Source organism: Heterobasidion irregulare (genome assembly GCF_000320585.1).
Source record: "Heterobasidion irregulare TC 32-1 unplaced genomic scaffold scaffold_03, whole genome shotgun sequence".
Classification (NCBI taxonomy): domain Eukaryota; kingdom Fungi; phylum Basidiomycota; class Agaricomycetes; order Russulales; family Bondarzewiaceae; genus Heterobasidion; species Heterobasidion irregulare.
The window spans coordinates 474,020-491,631 of NW_009258199.1; the positions used below are offsets into that span (position 1 = coordinate 474,020).

Sequence of the window (17,612 nt, forward strand, 5' to 3'; positions counted from 1 at the left end):
GCATACATAGGTTCACGGTCTGTGCGTGTTGCGGGTCATGGATAACGAAATACATACGGGAGCACAGCAGCCAATGGTCGTGAGACAAGTGGGAAATTCGGTACGCGGGGTGCCTAGCGGTAGCAGCATGCTTCCCCGCCAGGTGCGACGACTGTGCGACGGCCGCGCTATGTGCGTTGGGCGAACAGACATATGGGATCGATTTGAGAGGCGTGGCCGAGTGTGAGGGTCCACGTGTTGGAGGCTGAATGTCGCGGGCCGTGGGCGAGAGTGTGCTTGATCAACATCAACATCAGCTCGTTGTTTCGTCGTTGGCCCTGCAGAACGCCTCGCATGTCCACCACATCGCAATCGTCGCTGACGCCGTCCTCCACCGCCGACACGTCGCTCGCCGAGCGGTCCGTAACATCCAAGGCCGAGCGCCGGGTGACGCTGAGCGCGCTTGAGGGTGGAGCTAGATATAGAATACGAGAGGACGTGTGTAGTATACATACCTGCGTTCATCATCTTTCTCTCGTGCCTAACACGTGTTGGCGGTGCGCTTTTCAGTTTGGCCAACTGGTGCGATCGCAGAGCACATCCTCTGCCCACTCGACATCCCAGGTGCGTCTCCCAACTCTCCCTCTGCATCTCCTCCTCGTCCATGTCCGACCGTATGTGCGTGCCCCGCAGGACTCCCCCCGCGCTGCGCCTCTCGTCTCCCCAGGCTATGAAAGCGTCCAAGCAACCGGTGTAGACCACCTCGACCTCGACATCGGCGTCACGTTGGATCGCTCAGACATGTCGAAACCAGAACGGCAAAGCGCAAAAACAAAGGTGCGTGCCGTGCGGGCCACCTCCGCACCTCGCCGCCAGCTGACGTCCCTTCCTTCTTGGAGATCTATGAGTTCCTTTCTCGTTCTTCTTCTTCCCGCTCCCGCTCGCGTTCTCGCTCCAAAAGCGCGCCAGGCCGCGCTGTCTCCAACGATGCGTCCCCATCTCGGCACCCACCGCACCCGCAGCAGAGCTCTTCCTCGAACCCTGCCCCCAGTGCCTCGCGACCCGCCACCCGCTCGCCCTCGCGCCCTCTCTCAGCCAACACCAGCGCCACCGACAGAACGATCATCCAATCCGCCGTCCGTGCGCAGACCCCGCGGATCAGGCCTCCTCCGATAGCCGAGCTCCCCCACCCAACAGCTCAATACGACCCTCGCATGCCTCCGCCCCCCGTCCCTCCACCCCAGAAGAAGAAACCGCCCACTCTCTTCGGCATTTCATTTCGCGGCCGCTCGCGCCCACCCACCCCCAACCAGTACGACTTGACCTCTCCACCCCAGAGCCCACGACGCGGTCGGCAGGTCTCCGATCGCGCCAAGGAGAAGACAAAGCTCGAACAGTGGTTCACCCCCCGACTTTTCTCTGGTGCGTCCTCCGCGCCCCCTCTCCCTCCGCCGCCGGCTCCGCCACCTCATGCTGACCCCCGCACAGCGCCCGCACGCCTGCCCGACGACACGGCACACAGCTCCTCCGCGCAAACCGCCCTCTTCGCCCCCCAGCCGCGGCGCCTCCCGCCCCACGCCATGTCCGTCCCCACCACGCCCACCGCCCCGCGCGCGCCGCCCCCCGACAACGACAGCGAGGGCCGCTGCTCGCCGCTGCTGCGCATGTTCGGCGTCAAGTCGAAGGAGCGCGCGCGCGACAGGCCCGTCGTCAGCGTCCCCATCCTCCGCGCGCGCACCCGCTCGCGCGACGAGACGAACCCGCCGCCCCGCGCGCACGGGAGCTTCGAATTTGAGCGCCCCGCGGGCGCGCGCACGGGCACGGGCACGGGCACGGGCACGGGCGCGCCGGTGCCCATGGCGATGCAGCGCAGCGTCAGCCACGGCGGCGCCGTGCGCGCTCGGCGCCCGCCCGTCGCGCCCTCTGCGCAGGCACACCATCACGTCCACGCGCACGCGCGCGCGGGGGCGCCGGCGTCGTCGGGGCGTGGGCATGCAGGCAAGGCCCACGCGCAGACGACGGTGCACGGGTACTCGACGTCGCACGGGTACTCGGCGCGGACGCATCCGCCGCAGTCGCCGCTCGTGCCGCACTCGACGGGGGCGTCTGGCAATTCGCAGTCGACGGCGGCGACGGGCACGACGCAGGCGTCGAACCACACCGGCGGCGGCGTCGGGAACGGGTCGTGGGGCCGGCGCGCGCGGGCGGGGTGGGTCCAGGCGGGGATGCATCCGCCGTTTGAGTTCGAGTCTGCGGTGAGCGGGCGCGGGTCGCCGGTGAGCGAGGGGCGGGCGATGGTGCTCAAGTCGAAGGGGGAGAAGGAGAGGGAGCGCAGGAAGGAGAGCAAGGCGGTGGAGGGGCGGTGGGAGCGGCGGTCGATTGAGCTCGGGCTCGGGCTTGCGTGGGCGCCGTCGAAGATACGCGTGAGGGAGTGGCCGGGCGGCGAGAGGGGCGGCGAGAAGATCAAGGAGAGCGATCTGCAGCGGGCAAGGGAGATGGAGGTGCACAGGGTGAGGGTGCGGGCGTCGGAGGAGGCGAGGCGGGGGCACGATGGAGAGCATGGGAGGGAGCGTGCGCGCGACTGGACGCGGGAGAGGGAGAGGCCCGCGCGCTCCCCCGAGTCTCGGAGAGGGAAGAAGGATAAGGAGACGACGGGGAGGTTTAGAGTCGTGCTCGGGGAGACTGGGTTCGAGGCTTTCAAAAAATGTGAGCGCACGGCGGACGCCTCTCATTTATCCTTGCTCGTGGGCCGCCATGCTGACGCCTGCTTACAGACGTGCGACGGTACGACGCGGACTTGATCCCTCTCGAGGGTCCCACCGGGCTCCTAGTGCGCGTCAAGAGGCTGTTGGATGCTTCCTCTTCTTCTCACCTCCTGGAGTGGGAGAAGCGCGAGCTTCTCGACGACCTCCTGCGGATCGTCAGGGAGAACGAGTTTTGATGCTCTTCTTCGAGCGTGTTTCGTCCGCTTCTCCCCCCATGCCACCCAGTCTTCTGTTCTCCTTCTTTTTGCATAGCATCCCGCGTCCGCCACATCATCATGCCTGTTTCCAGCATCTCCGCGCCTCAAGTTATTCATTTTTTTGCATCATTATTCCAATCCTCTCGCTGTCGATTTTTGGATCCCACACATGTCCTTCTATAATTACTGCTCTCTCCGCCTCATCTCTCTCTCTCTCTCTCTCATTCTTTTTTGTTGGGTTCTCACGATGCGGAAACGTGCTCCATTTTTTTTTCTTGCTTTGCTTTGTTTCTGACCCACGTACTTACTTACTGATCCCCACCACGATTCGCATTCCCGGGCTACCTCTTACCATACACATGTCGTCTTTATTGTCGCAACGCCACCTTCACTAACCTGCATACGTTTTGTCCATACCATGATTTACCATGATATTTTTTTCGCACCACCTCGATACGACGCTCCTTGCCTTTTCACGTATAACTGTCGCATACCCTAGTTTGTACGCATACGGAGGCATTTATTCTCCATGGTATTACGAGTAGGTAGATCGCAGTGCACCGTTGCCGGTCGCACAATCCCAATCCTTCCCCGATCCACGCCGTAGATCCGCGTCTGTGACGATCCAGTTGGAGCATTGCCCGAGATGGGGCTGGATATGAAATCGCGCGGCGCGGCTAGGGTCGCAGCTCGACAATTCAAAAAACGAAAGCGAGGGAGATGGTACAGTACACGCTACATTTACAGAGGTGCATCCGGGTGCTACAGAAACCGTCCGCGGGCGACGCCGCGACGCCCGCCGAGTCGTCGGCGCTTATGCCCCCCCGCGCAGGGCGCAGGGCGCTACGTCGCCGGGCGCAGCGCGCGCAGGCGATCGGCGAGGTTCACGTCCTCCTCGCGCACCTTGTCGCCCGGGCGCGAGGTCGGGCACGCGCGCGAGGTCCTTGGAGGCGAGATCGTGCTGGAGCTCGATGTTCGCCTCCTCGGCGGTCTGCCGCAGGAGCGCGTCCACCTGGTCCTGCGGCGTCGAGACGGCGGTCGTGGCGCCCATCGCGTCCTCCATGTAGGAGGTCTGCACGTCGAGGTCTGAGAACTGGCTCTCGAACTTGTCCATGACGAGGGAGATCTGGCGGGCGGGCGGGCGGCGTTAGGCGGGTGAATAGGCGGGAGGGAGGGGGGACGCACGCGCTCGAGGTTCATGCTCTCCATTGCCTTGTCCATGCCCTTCACGACGCTGGTCATGTTGCCCGTCACCTGGCGCATCGTGACGGCGGTCTCCACGCGGCTCGCGACCGCGTCGATGCGGCTCGCGAGGCGCAGGAGGTTCAGCGACTCGCTCTTCTTCCGGATCGCGTTCGAGGCGTATATCCGCGCGCCGTCGTTGTTGCCCTGCTGGAGCGCCTGCGCGCACGGTCAGCGCGCGTGCGAGAGACAGAGCGCGAGCACGCGAAACAGGGAGAGACGAGAGACGGGAGACGGGAGACGGGGGGGAGAGGGCGTGCCTTTTTGAGGCGGGATTTCTCCGCGTTCTCGTCCTTCTGCGCTTTCCTCGCCTGGCGATTCAGCGTCTTCGCTGTGAACTGTCAGGAAGGGGGGGGCGCAGTCAATGCTCGTATCGCGGCACGCTCAGACCCGGTGGGAGGTTACTTTGAGCTGGAAGAGGGTCTCTGGTGCCGGTCAGCGCGCAAGCCTGCATTGTGCACGCGCGCGTGCGTGGGGACTCACTTTCTAGGTTGCTCATCGGGGCAGAGGATGGAGGGTGTCGGGTTCGTCGAGGGCGCAGCGGAAAGTGGCGATGGCGGAGGGCGGCCACGTGGAGAGCGGAGGGTCTACCTGCCACGTGATCCCGTTAATTAAGTGACGCGCTTTGCCGCTCGTCGTCGGCTACGATGAGCGCTACCGTGGTCACCACCTTGTCCAGCACGCCATGGCCCTCTTGCATCTCCTCAGGTCCGTGTGCAGACAACCTCTTTATGCAGTATCCTTACCTCCATGAAACCTCAGCTATGCGGCGGCTGTCGTAGCTTTCATTTTCATCACGCTGTCTCTTGGTGAGAGCGTCTCGTGTGCCTCCGTCGCCCCCGACTGACGTGTCGTGCAGCCAGCGGGCTCTTGTGGCTCTCAGAGGTCATCGAGGAGCATTCGAGAAGCGCAAAGCTGATTGGCACGAGGGGGATATACGTGAGCGTCTCCCGCCCCACAACATCGTGTCCCAACATGACCGTCTTCCGCAAGGCCATCATCGCCCTGCACGTCCTCCTCTACTGGACGGACTCGCTCCCGCTTCCCAAAGTGCTCTTCTCCGTCCTCTGCCACGTCGTCTACCTGCAGAACTTCTCGCGCACGTGGCCGCTCATCTCGCTCACCTCCCCGTCCTTCGTCGCGTCCTGCGCGCTCGTCATCGTCGACCACTTCATCTGGTTCTTCCACTTTGCGCAGCTCACGAACGACACGCGGCTGCGCGCGAGCAGGGCCTACCGCGGGCCGAAGCCCGCGCCCGCCGGCATCCCGAGCTTCGGGGACATGGCCACCTTCTTCGGTGTATGCGTCTGGCTCGCGCCCCTGTTCCTCTTCCTGAGCCTGAGCGCGAACGACAACGCGCTGCCGACCGCCTCAGGCAAGCCGCGCTCTGCTTGCGAGGTTCATGATGCCCCACTGACCGCCCCGCGCCGAGACAGACGTCCTGAGCTCGCCGACCACGTCCGGCCAGCCGACGCCGCCGACGCGCACGCCGCTCCTGCGCTCCCTCATCGACGCGCTCCCGCTCGACTACCTCCCGCGCCTCCGGCCACGAGCCCACCGCCGCGCCTCGGAGGGCCTCATCGCGCCGCACACCCCAACGCGGCGGGCGTCGTCGCCCATTCGGTCGCCCGCGTCGCCGACGCCGACGCTCAACAACCTCCCGCGCTCACCGTCGCGCTCGGCATCGTACGACCGCCCGGACGGCGCGGTGCGCGCGCGGCTGACGCCCGATTTCCAGCTGAGCCCGCCGCCGCCGGCGCGCAAGGCGGCGCTTCCGTCGAGCCTGGGGGCCCCGCCGCCGTCGCTGAGCCGGCGGAGGTAGAGCGCGGGTGGGGCGCATATACTCGACTAATTGAAGAGCACGCAGTGGAGGCAGTGTGAATAGTGCTATATATAGCTAGTCGACGGAACGATGTAGTGAACAAGTGAGCAACTGGATGACAGGCAGCAGATCCGCCGCACAGCCGCACACAATACACCGGGCTGTCTGTTATGTAAAGCACGGCGCTCTGGCTCGGTGTCTGCAGGACCTGACTCCATTCTGCGACGCTGCGACGCTGCGACGCCCTTCCTCGCCCGCTGTGCTGACTGACGCGACGGCCGCCACTGACGCGTTCCCTGCCGGATCACGTGCGGGGATGCGCCATGGTTCCGACATATTGCGCTATTGCGCCATGGACCGCGCCCGGGTCAGTCAGCAGTCTGCGGCGCACAATGTCGTCTCGTCGGCCGTCGTACAAAGAGCACCGCTCCAGCACCGCATGCACACCGCCACCCCTCTGCAACTCGACATCCTCGCTTCGCAATCCCGTCAACGCCCAGAACCCACAATCATTACGGTCTGCGGCCAGTCCTCGCGGCCGGTCTAATTTAAGCAGCACCGAATATATACGTCTGCGCCTGGTGTTCTCCTCGAAGCGACCATGACGTCCAGGATCCCTCTCAAGCCTGCTGGTCTCGCGTCTCGCCTCGCCCGATCGGCTTCGCGGTCCCCACGAGTGCAGACGACGCGCCCCTCCTCTTCGTTTTCCACACCTTCTCGCTCCCCAGAACGCCCCGTTTTTCCCTGCGTCGAGCAGCACGCCGCACGCCAGTCCCGCATCCTCTCCTCCCTCGCCTCCACCTCCTCCGACCCCTCCTCCTCTGGCCCCGAACCGCCCTATGCCCGCCCCGCGCCCCAGTCGTACAAAACATACCACCATCGCGCCCCCATGCCCCTCACATACGCCGCTCCCCTGCCAGAGTTCACCGTCGCATACGAAACATGGGGCACCCTCTCTCCCAGCCGCGACAACGTCCTCCTCCTCCACACCGGCCTCTCCGCCTCCTCCCACGCCGCCTCCACCCCCGCGAACCCCGCCGAAGGCTGGTGGGAAAAATTCATCGGCCCCGGCCGCGCCATCGACACCAACCAGTTCTTCGTCGTCTGCACGAACGTCCTGGGCGGGTGCTACGGCACCACGGGCCCGTCCTCGGTCGACCCCGCCACCGGGGACCCCTACGCAACGCGCTTCCCCGTCGTGTCCATCTTCGACATGGTGCGCGCCCAGTTCTGCCTCCTCGACCACCTCGGCGTGGACAAGCTCTACGCGAGCGTCGGCTCTTCGATGGGCGCGATGCAGAGCCTCGCCGCGGGTTGGCTGTTCCCCGAGCGCGTGGGCAAGGTCGTCAGCATCAGCGGCACGGCGAGGAGCAGCCCCGGCAGCGTAGCGATGCGCTACGCGCAACGGAGCGGTCTGTAGCCCCTACCTGCGGCGTTCGCCCCCCCCGCCCCCCCTTCCCCAGCTGACGCCCGTCCTGCAGTCCTCATGGCGGATCCGAATTGGAACAACGGCTTCTATTACGATCGGCTGCCGCCACACACCGGCCTGAAGCTCGCGCGTCGTAAGCCTTTCCTCTCTCTCTCTCTTTTTATATTCAAGCTCCCCCCATTGCTGACACTGCACCTCGCTGAACATAGAAATCGCGACCATCACGTACCGCTCCGGGCCCGAATGGGACATCCGCTTCGGGCGGCAGCTCAAACCGCAGCGACCAGAGGTAGAGCTCACCGCAGACCCGTCGCTCCCGCGCACGCCGGCGCTCTGCCCCGACTTCCTCATCGAGACGTACCTCGACCACCAGGGCGAGCAGTTCTGCCTCAAGTACGACGCCAACTCGCTCATCTACATCTCCAAGGCGATGGACCTCTTCGACCTCACGCGCCCCGCGCTCGAGGCGCTCAAAATCACGCCCGCGCCGCCGTCAAAGTCCGCCGCCATCGCATCGCTGCCGCACAGGACGTCGCACTCCAAGTCGCACCCGCCGCCGTCGAACCCGCCCGCGTACCTCCCGGACCTCGCCGCGGGCCTGCGCCCGCTGGCGCACACGCCGGTGCTGGTGCTCGGCGTGCAGAGCGACATTTTGTTCCCCGTGGAGCAGCAGCGCGAGGTCGCGGACGCGCTGCGCATGGCGGGGAACGAGCGCGTGAGCTACTACGAGCTCGGCGGCGTGTGGGGGCACGACACGTTCTTGTGAGTCTCGGTTCGTTTCGGGCGGCCGTGGGGCGCTGACGGAGGGGCCTTTTTTATTATTATTATCTTGCAGGCTTGATGTGCAGAACGTGGGCGGCGCGCTGCGCGGGTTCTTGTCGTAGCACGGGCGTTGTCGTTTGTAGAGCGTAGGGCGGCGGCTGTTCTTTGCGCAGTAGCAGTCACGCGAACGACGCCGCGATCGCGAGGCGACGATCGGGAGCCTTTGAGGGTTGGGAGGGGGGACAGCGGGCGGGGGATCATCGCGACCGGCATGGCTCTGAGCGACATGCATCGTCATCAACCAACCTCGCATTGTTGCAAGTTGTTCCGGATTGAGGTCACGTGTTACAGTACTTCCCCAACGCCCACTTAATTTTTGTGCGGCTTGTTTGGGTGGGTGGGTCGCTGGTCTCTAGTGCCCGTGTGGGCGTGGGCATTTGATCATGGTTCATGGCTGTGGGTGAAGAGTGGAAGATGTGATTTGCGTTTATCGTACATGGCCAGTAACAGGGATAGTGCAGTGATAGCGCTCAAGCGAGAGCAGGCGAAGAAATACTGAAATGACGTTTGAATTGCAAAACGTCACGACGTCGGCCGTTCTCGAGACGCAGTGTGGAGTGAACCTCGATCGTGGCATCTCCATCTCCAACCCAACGTACGGGAGATACGAGTACAGTATGTGATTCACGGTGTCTACCCCGTTCAACAATGGTAAGAAGATGCTATCCTCGCCACGCCGACCGTCTCTTCGCAGTCGGAGTCGCGACCCACACTAGCCCTACGACGACTATAGCGCCAACCGCGAGGTTCTTTCAAGTAAAAGGGCGCCCTCGAAGGGGACTTGGTGACATGCCGCCCTCGACTCTCGAGTAGTTCGTCGATGGCTTCGTGTAAGGAACGTCACGGGGTCGGTCGAGATGCAGACGATGTTTGTGGCGGTCATGAATGAGTGTGGACGGGCGGTTGGTGTGTCGCTGAGAGAGCGAGCTGCCGCCGGCGGGCATAGACACGCAGATGACGGAACTGGTTTAGGGGAGATGGGCAGACGAGGACGCGGGGAAAAAATACGGTTAGCAGCTGAGTTACAACCGCTCGCGTGTTGATGGACTCATCAGTACTCAGGCTCCCACCACATTGTGGAGGGCAAGGGTTGATCGGTGATTCGCACCACCATAGTCTCGTCAGTAGAGCGTTGTATAGCCGATGACGAATCGACGCGGTGGGTCTCTCCTGGTCCCGTTACGAGAACCACGCCGCTGCTTCCAAAATCAGCATCACGCAGAGCGATCTGCTGGCGGTCACGAGTGTACGAGGGCCAGATGCTGAGTACGGCGTTACGGTATCCGGATCGAGTACCTACACTCAAATCGCGAGGAAAACCCGAATTCATACGTTTGCTCCGAGTAAAAAAGCAAAGCAAAGCAAAGCAAGCTGGCAAACCATGATCTTCAGCGCCGGCCCCTGAACGCGTCACGAAGCCATTCAATATCCAGCTTGTAAGCCTCGCTCTTCTCGCCCTGCCCTACCCCAAAATCTCTCAAGACATCTTCGTGCACACCGTTTTTCTCAAGCACCACAGTCGTGTCCTTGACGTGCTTCTTCAGCGTCTCTCCAAACGCCAAGATCGAGTCGCGCAAGCACTCGACGCCTCCGGCGGTGCTGAGAATCCGAGGGAGCACCTCGTCCAAGCCCGCCCACCACGACTCGTCGGCCGCGATGGGCTCGAAGTACGCGCGGGTCTCCGGTGTGACTCCTGGGCGAACGAGCTCCGCGAGGAAATTGAGGATTGCCCGGCTCGTGGTGTCGAGCTTGTCGTTCTCGGCGAACGATGCCGATGAGTCGGCAAAGGTGACCCAGGGCGAGATGAGAAGCGCCCCGCCCAACGGACCCGATGTGCATGGCGCAGGGATGTTCGGAAGAGGGTGTAAAATGTGGGACGCAAATTGCAAGGCTAAATTTCCGCCTGCAGAATCCCCCCCAAGGATGATATTCGCAGGATTCGCACCCTTGGAGAGTAGATAGGCGATTGCAGCATTGGCCTGGCGCAGCTGTGTCGGGAACGGAGAGCCAGGAGTCAACGCTGTAACATCGAAGGATGAGACCCGGAGGAGGGCGTGAAGACGAAAACGAACAGTATTCAAAGGCGATGACGCCGACATCTCCTACCGATGTCTGGAGGTCCTTTTGGACCTTGTGAAGGAAGTTCAAGTGTTCCGGCGGGTTAAGGGGTAAGCTGAACCCACCCCCTACGTGTGCGTCAGGTTGCCGTGTCTATGCAGACTGACGTACGAGCGCTTGAGCACTCACCATGGAAATATAGAAACACACGTCCAAATTTCCGGGGACCGACCCAATGGAGCTTCGCTCCCTCGCCGATCTCATCCGAGAGCACTTCCAACTTCGCTTGCCGTGCCCACTTCTCGTATAGCAAGCTCGTGCTGCCCCAGACAGACACCATCTGTCGTATATTCCATCCTGCGCCTACAATTGTACGCATCACAGAATCACTTAAAGTTCTCGCCCACGTGCGCCCCTTGTTGGCCTTGCTGAACACCTTGGGTATGATCGCAAACGCTGCAAACCTGAATTGAGGCTCAATAATCAACTGCCAGGGAAAACCAACTCACGAAAATAGAGGACACTGAGAACCATTGTGAGTCGTTCGGAAACTGACAGGGTCACTTCTGCTCCCTTGTTTTGTTGAGAATGAGAGGCCATGGTCACTGAAGTACTGAAGCGCTGTAGCGACGTCGCTGGACCATTTATACCTGTTCAGGGTCTTCCATACAGGCACGGCGCTTCGTCCTCTACCGGTCGCAGACTCCTCAGCGGCTACAAAGTGGACCCACGCCGGCCGTAATGGGAAAATCGCAAGGCAAAAACGTCCGAAGAAAGTTAGCTACAAATTGATTTGCTTTCAACTGTAAGTCCATCGGCTTCCCATGACGCGACGCACCGATTTACGCTGAGATACTGTCAATAAGACTTTGCGCGCGTGCACTCTGGAGCAATGAGGGTCGGATGAACATTGATGAACGACGAGGATCGATGGAAGCATAAAGGTGAGGCTGACGTGTTGATATTTATCAGTATGGGCGCCAAAATGATATATGTACAATCGTTCTTTCTCCAACCCCAAAATTCAACACGAAAAGCCAGCAATTCGTGGTGGTGAACTCTGAGTTATAGACTCATGACTGCATGTTCCATGCGTAGATGTCGCGTCGTGGCCGGCCTTACAATTTGGCCTTTTGAAGGATCACGCGGACTTTATCCCAGACGCGATCGACGCGATAGCTAACCCGCTACACACAACCGTGAACAAAAATAGTCAACGTCAGCGTGCGATACTTGATTCATGGCATTCGGTCGCCGGAGAATGCAACGCGACATGCAAGCAGAAGAGACGGCGAAGGGGAGAGAGTGATGGTATAGAAACTAAACGAGCGGATGCTTACCGAGAACAGGCCCATTTTGAAGAGCTTGCTGTACCCAGTCGCGGGCTGCGACTTGGATTGAGACTCAGACTGGGGCTGGGGCTGGGGCTGGGGCTGGGCGTCGAGTTGGCCATTGTCTGCGACATTGGGGAAGCGAAAGTCGGAGGGGCCCGCGAACGAGAGCGGTGACTGATGTTTAATGTCAGTACTTCAACGTTCGAGATGCCGCTGGCCGTAAACATACTGGAGGCAGGTAAGACAGTCCGTCAAAGTAGTCGTCATAGCCAAAGGACGGGGCCACAGGCTGGTAAACAACGCGTTGTTAGATACCTCTCTGCGCACTTTACATCGCATACGCATAGATATAGAGTTGATGACGCACCCCGTAGATGCTGTGCTCATTCACCGCGAACGCAGACTCCGTGCGTCGGAGCGACGGCCAGAAGAGATAAACATCGTACTCGTCGTCTCCCTCAGTCGAAGACGGCTCATCGGACGATACTCCACGCGTTTCCGCCATTGTTGCTTGTGGGGAGGAGGTGGTGGAAGGTCGGTCGAGGGGTAGCGCATGCCGGCAAGGGGGGGCCTCTATTTATGAAGGAGCGGTGAACTCGTAATTGGAGCCAAGAAGTCGTAAACAAGGCCACTGTGTCCGCCACCATGGCCCAAAGGCGCCTGCGATGCCTCCCTGTGTGCATATCCTCATCGACGTACATACTGTCCTTGCCCGTGGACCTCATCATGACGCGACCTGGCCGCTTACGAGCAGGACTCGAATGTCTCTGGGGAGAGTGAACTGCAAGCTGACGTACGGACTTGCAGAGCATGCGGTCTGGAGCTCTCCATTTCTACAGTCGAAGCTTCCGTTAGCGTGTTCGACATCATTACTGGATGGTCGAGAGCAAAATGTAATTTGACGGGTATATCCCCGCCCTGCTCAATCATCGGGAGCCTGATCCCTGCGCAGAAGACTGCTTTTCCTTCGCACTGACCAAACAGCTGCCTCTCTCGAGCCAGCTTCGTTGGGTCAGTGCGAGAGGGATGCATTCTGAATTGGGGGGAAGCTCATAATGATGCTGAACCCTGCCCTTGGAGGCTCCTCATGCCAAAACTCAGCCCTCCCCTAGTCCTTAAAATTCTCCATCATTCCACAGTCTTCGTGCTGTGGACGTTCACCGTCTGCCTTTGCTTTCCCGACCATGCGTCGATAAACGCGAGGCAGGCCGGACCACATGCATATTGTCATGTCACGTTCACGACGTGACATTGTGACATGCACTCGGTCTGATGTGAACAACGAAGAACCAGCCCTTCGCGCGATCCACTGCTCTCGAGCAAGACGCCAATGCACAGAGCTTTGAAGACGAAACAAACTCACCGTATATGCTACACTTGACGAGGGATTTCACAAACATTCAAGTCCAGCCCTTGAGCGGGATTCATTGAGCGCGCTCGTCGTCGATCCTGACGAAGCGCTGTCGGACCAAGTGAGTGACGAACATCGTATGGAACCGTCATCAAGCAAGTAGAAAGCTGCAAAATGCGCCAAGAATTTTCGGATGTCACGATGATTTACCTGAACGACAGACAAATGTGTCAGGTCGCCGTCCAGATGCGCACAGCGAGCCACACTCCTCGTCAAGTCTCTCGTCGATGAAAATGAAACAGATGGAAGCGCGAGTGGTGCAGACGAAGAGACTGAAAATATGAAGCTAGAGGCCGAAAATCAGGAGAATTTATCCGTTAGATATCGGAAACTGCCCAATGCCCGTCAATTGCTCATCAAGTGCGCATCGGGGCCGAATCATTATCCAGGATAATGCGCGGTGACTGTGGCTTTGTCGGCGACGTCAATGAACGGCAAAGTCTACTGAAGCGGACGAGGAGATTGTGGACGCAGATGGAAACGTGGTGGAAGCGGGCGGGCCGTTCCCCGTCACGCTGGACGGAAGGTCTCCGCGGCCACGGTCCCCCAATTTACTTTTGAGGCTCCGAAGTCCCCCCCCTCTCGCGCTGCCCTCTCTCCGTTTTCCTCATTCTCCATGGACGAGAGCAACAAGACGAAGAATTTAGTGCTCGCCTGATACCTCCTCAGACTGCGGCCGAAATTCGCGATGGCAATCCAACACCTTCACCGTCAAAACAAAGTGCCACCAGCAAACAAGCTCTCTACTGACCTCGCCGCCTCCCCCTTCTCTTTTTCAGGCGGCCTCTCAATTCCAACGATAACGCCTTGCACCGCTGGCTTCATGTCCCTCCTAGGCCCTTCACCACAGTTCTTTCAAACAGCTTCTATGTCGTGATTCTGACGCTGTCGCGGGAGCCGGAGCCCACATCAGTCCATGCCATCACCAGATATCCTCTCGATGGTGTGGACACTAGTCGTCTCCATAATTCCTTCGACCCGTGGATTTCTCTCGATACGATAGCTAGATCGCTTGCCGAGGGAAGTGTCAGCCAGGGAACATGATATCAGGAATTGAGATCGATATGCCATCGCAAGGACCACACACCGTTCAACCGAGCCGTACCCTCTCTGAAGAATTCTTTCTTTGCCAGACGTATCAGTCTTCATCTTGTCTCCGATCCGCTCGCGCTGGCACCATGTAGGCCACTCTCCAGCCCTTGAGTAATTCGGTAGCGACGCCTCGGGCTTTTTCACATGTGACGCTGAGGACGAGTTACAGCATCCGTTCGTTTGTTTTCCAATCAGTTTTCAACCACCATCTCGCGTTTCTTCGTGTTTCCCTGTCCCGCAGTTATCTTACAGCAGTTCAACCTTCTGCCCCGAGTCACCGGTCATTGATCGCCTCCAAACCGATTAATGCATCTTACCATTACAACGAATGGACATATATGGATAATCTACCAAGCGACGTCCCCGCTCCTATTCTGCGCCCTGATTCTATCGTGATCGTTCCTAACAGTTCCCAGCCAGGTTGCCACCTTCGATGACAACGACGAAGGCCCTGCCTTTTTTTTCGCTTGCACTATGTTCTCCCCTCTTGGTCATGGGCGCAACCGTGTGAAGACTTTCCGACTCCTCCATGAACGCTGATGCGCTGCCAAACAGAATTTTCGAAACTAGTTCAAGTGACTAGCACGTCTCGATTTGGATATTTAGGCTGTGGCACAAAGCAGCATACGTCTCAGCTAGCTATGGCGGGTGTCATCGCTGGGCTCGATGTACAACGACCTAGGTCTGGGATCACAAGGAAGATGATGAGATCGCCGCACTAGTCCTGTTGCAAACGCTAGGTCAACGCCATCTTCCTTTGATGTCCAAAGTTTGCAAATTTCAACGTCCGGTCCATCGACGAAGACGCCACGAAGTCCTTGTCTTCGTGCGTTGAGCCTAGTATCTAACCAAACGAATCTGTGTGCATTGAATGTCGAACGCTGTCTGTTTTACTCTTGAGGCCAGAGGCTGTGGATCACAATCGTAACAAGTCGACCACTTTGACAACGTGTACCGAGCTACATATCAAAATACGATGGTGCTACAGTCCTTAAGAACAGTTTTTAAGTGCGACATTAGCTTTCCGTGAAAATAAATAGTAGAGATTGATGGAAAAGATTCCATGTAGCTGACGAGTCTCTACGCCTTCATGAGCTCAGCGATCTCTGGCGGTGCAACCGGGCGTCTCATCCATCCTTCTTGCCATCCGGCCGTCGCGCCTTGCGACTCGCCCTTGCTCGGTACGCCAAACACGGCAGTGAGAAGCCACACGTCCTTCCCATCGTCCGTCGGCTCATGCTGCCCCATCAACGTCGGCATAACAGCCCTCGGTACCATGAGATTCGTGTTTGCGTCGGTCCTCAGCGCCTTGCCTTCCCGCTTCGCGGACTCCGCATCCAGCGCAGCGATGCCCACGACGCCCGCTCGAGACGCCGCTCTCGCTTGTGCCCCGCTCTCCGCCGTCCCAAAAGCCTCCCCTTCAACAGGCTCCAGCGCCCGGCCGTCTTCCCTCTGCCCATAGATCGCCCAGCCGCCCTCCGCCGAGCGCAGCGCGCGCTTGCTCCGGACGCGGTGCACGCGCAGGTGCCAGTTCGGGCTCGCATCCTGCGGCGGGACGAGCCACGTCTCCACCTCCACGTCCTTCCAAGGGTACCACATCGAGCGCAGCCACACCTGCCCGCCGGCGCCTTCGAACCTCGCCTCGCGCGTCTCGCGCCGGCACTTCCACGTCTCGCCGTCGTCGTCGCTCAGCGCGAGCGCGTTGTCCGCGCCGAGCTCCTCGAGCGTGAGATTCCCCACGGGGACGCTGTACCCGAACGCGGACGAGTACGCGAACTTGCCGTACTTCGCCGCGCTCTGCTTCACCGCGTACGAGCACTGCTGCCCCGACGAGAGGACGTAGGTGTGCCCGCCCATGCTCGTCGCGATATGCAACGGATGGCTGAGCACTTTCGTCGACCCTAACAGTGCGCTCGGATATGGCTCTTCTTCCGCAGCCCAGAATGGATGCGTTTCAGGCAGGGCGAGCGTCACGAAGGATTTGCAGCACCAGTATGGAGATCCGGGGGAGTTGTAGTTTTCGGTCATGTTATGATTGGGGTAGCAGAAGCCGATGGTGAGCGTGCCATCAGGGTAGTAGGCGCCCGGTTGTCTTGCCCAGTAACGGATGTTTCGCAGCTGTATGCCCTTGATAACGCCCCAGGTCAGCGGAGCGGGGAGTTCGACATCGGCGAACGCGAGGGCGCCCCAGAAAGAGGACATGGCGAAGCGATAGGTCATACTACGTCCGAACGGTATTGCTCGTCCTGTGGATGCCAAGTTAGTTCCCGCTCATTCGATTGACGGTGGATCATGCAACCCGCCTTCTTCATCAAAATAGTGAACAAAATCTTGCGCGAATTTACGTGCCCTGTCCCTATACTCTTCGCATCGTTTGGGGTCGCTGTCTTGGGCGAGCTTTGAGTACGCCAACTGCGCGAACTGGATTGCAAAGGAAGAGGAATAATAGTCCAGCTGAACCACTCCTTCAGGCCCATCACGCGACCAGCCATCGCCGATATAAAACGTGTCCAGATGGTCTAAATCGGCCTTCATCCTCTCCGCGTTGAAATACGACGAGCCGGCTTTCGACAGCCCCAAGTTTGCGAAGACCTACCAACCAAATCAGCACACGATCAAACCCTGCCGCATGACACTCACCCTGAACCACAACCAATTCGTGTTCGGCATCTCCTTGTCGTTCATCCCACCTAACCACTTCCCAAAGTTTTCCTTCGCCCCGGAGCTCAGCGGATCCCACAGTTTCTCTTTCGCCACGGCAATCGCGAACCCGATCGCGGAGCACTCCACCATCCTCTGATCCTTGCTTCTCATATCCCCCCAGAACTCTTCGTGGTCTGGATCCGTCCCGCTCGCGAATCCCTTCAGCCAGCGCTCCGCGCCAGCATACTCGCCCCCACCGCCAAGGAGGGCCGCGAGGCCCCAGATCGGCCTCGAAAACCCCTCGAGCTGCGCGGCGGCCTCGTCGTAGTGCGTCCCCGTATGCCCAAGTTGCACCCGCGCACCTCCTGGCGAGGTGTGCGCCGCGAGCGGGTCGAGCAGACCAATCAGGAAGGCTGCGAGATCAGACTTGGTCCGGATCGGGTTCGAGGAGAAGGGTGTCGTGCTGAAGCAGGCAAGTGTCATGCTGACGCGAGGGTGATAGTGGTGGGCGCATGATTGTGCGCGTTCGAGCGATCTTTATAGCACATCGCTGGAAGCTGGACCTGCTAAAGAAAGAGAGGTGGGATAGATTCTCCGATGATCTTATGCTCAGCAGACCGGCCCGCTCATTCCGCTTTGAATTGGGTGACGACGACCCAGGTATAGGGTTAAGAACGCCTGTGTCGCCCGTTGAGAAACCCTGAAAAACGCCATAGTTCAAGATGCAGGAGTGAACAGGCTTGCTCGAACTTGATCTGGCTTCAGGTAAACGTAGCATATAGACCGCATATATGGTGTCAAGTTTCAGCCTTGGTGAC

The 17,612-nt window shown here is 59.9% G+C and overlaps 7 protein-coding genes across 7 annotated transcripts; 3 read left to right on the plus strand and 4 right to left on the minus strand.

Moving 5' to 3' along the window:
• Positions 1-333: 333 nt before the first annotated feature.
• HETIRDRAFT_449376 (uncharacterized protein) lies at positions 334-2,920 on the plus strand (the record flags this gene model as incomplete). The annotated part of the gene is made up of 5 exons (XM_009546293.1): positions 334-477; positions 550-603; positions 673-816; positions 879-2,685; positions 2,754-2,920. The coding sequence occupies 5 exons, from the start codon at positions 334-336 to the stop codon at positions 2,918-2,920; spliced, it is 2,316 nt and encodes a 771-aa protein (XP_009544588.1).
• Positions 2,921-3,784: 864 nt separating this feature from the next.
• HETIRDRAFT_415476 (uncharacterized protein) lies at positions 3,785-4,682 on the minus strand (the record flags this gene model as incomplete). The annotated part of the gene is made up of 6 exons (XM_009545183.1): positions 3,785-3,844; positions 3,873-4,067; positions 4,127-4,342; positions 4,444-4,521; positions 4,589-4,608; positions 4,667-4,682. The coding sequence occupies 6 exons, from the start codon at positions 4,680-4,682 to the stop codon at positions 3,785-3,787; spliced, it is 585 nt and encodes a 194-aa protein (XP_009543478.1).
• A 359-nt stretch (positions 4,683-5,041) lies between these two features.
• Positions 5,042-5,563, plus strand: HETIRDRAFT_243473 (uncharacterized protein; the record flags this gene model as incomplete). Its single annotated transcript, XM_009545184.1, has 2 exons — positions 5,042-5,122; positions 5,177-5,563. Coding segments are annotated over 2 exons (468 nt in total), but the record flags the coding sequence as incomplete, so codon positions are not given.
• Positions 5,564-6,606: 1,043 nt separating this feature from the next.
• Positions 6,607-8,721, plus strand: HETIRDRAFT_432829 (uncharacterized protein; the record flags this gene model as incomplete). Its single annotated transcript, XM_009545185.1, has 4 exons — positions 6,607-7,417; positions 7,487-7,567; positions 7,644-8,196; positions 8,270-8,721. 4 exons carry the CDS (start codon positions 6,607-6,609, stop codon positions 8,316-8,318), a joined length of 1,494 nt encoding a protein of 497 aa, XP_009543480.1. The 3' UTR covers positions 8,319-8,721.
• A 923-nt stretch (positions 8,722-9,644) lies between these two features.
• On the minus strand, positions 9,645-13,339 carry HETIRDRAFT_457831 (uncharacterized protein; the record flags this gene model as incomplete). The annotated part of the gene is made up of 8 exons (XM_009545186.1): positions 13,012-13,339; positions 12,016-12,481; positions 11,878-11,937; positions 11,655-11,822; positions 11,437-11,501; positions 10,504-10,778; positions 10,329-10,442; positions 9,645-10,276 (listed from the first exon to the last, which is right to left on the minus strand). The coding sequence occupies exons 2-8, from the start codon at positions 12,151-12,153 to the stop codon at positions 9,645-9,647; spliced, it is 1,452 nt and encodes a 483-aa protein (XP_009543481.1). The 5' UTR covers positions 12,154-12,481; positions 13,012-13,339.
• Positions 13,340-13,440: 101 nt separating this feature from the next.
• HETIRDRAFT_116318 (uncharacterized protein) lies at positions 13,441-14,436 on the minus strand (the record flags this gene model as incomplete). The annotated part of the gene is made up of 6 exons (XM_009545187.1): positions 13,441-13,500; positions 13,615-13,762; positions 13,811-13,911; positions 13,968-14,070; positions 14,147-14,257; positions 14,402-14,436. The coding sequence occupies 6 exons, from the start codon at positions 14,434-14,436 to the stop codon at positions 13,441-13,443; spliced, it is 558 nt and encodes a 185-aa protein (XP_009543482.1).
• Positions 14,437-15,231: 795 nt separating this feature from the next.
• On the minus strand, positions 15,232-17,277 carry HETIRDRAFT_415481 (uncharacterized protein; the record flags this gene model as incomplete). The annotated part of the gene is made up of 3 exons (XM_009545188.1): positions 15,232-16,397; positions 16,455-16,743; positions 16,792-17,277. 3 exons carry the CDS (start codon positions 17,275-17,277, stop codon positions 15,232-15,234), a joined length of 1,941 nt encoding a protein of 646 aa, XP_009543483.1.
• Between the last annotated feature and the right edge of the window lie 335 nt (positions 17,278-17,612).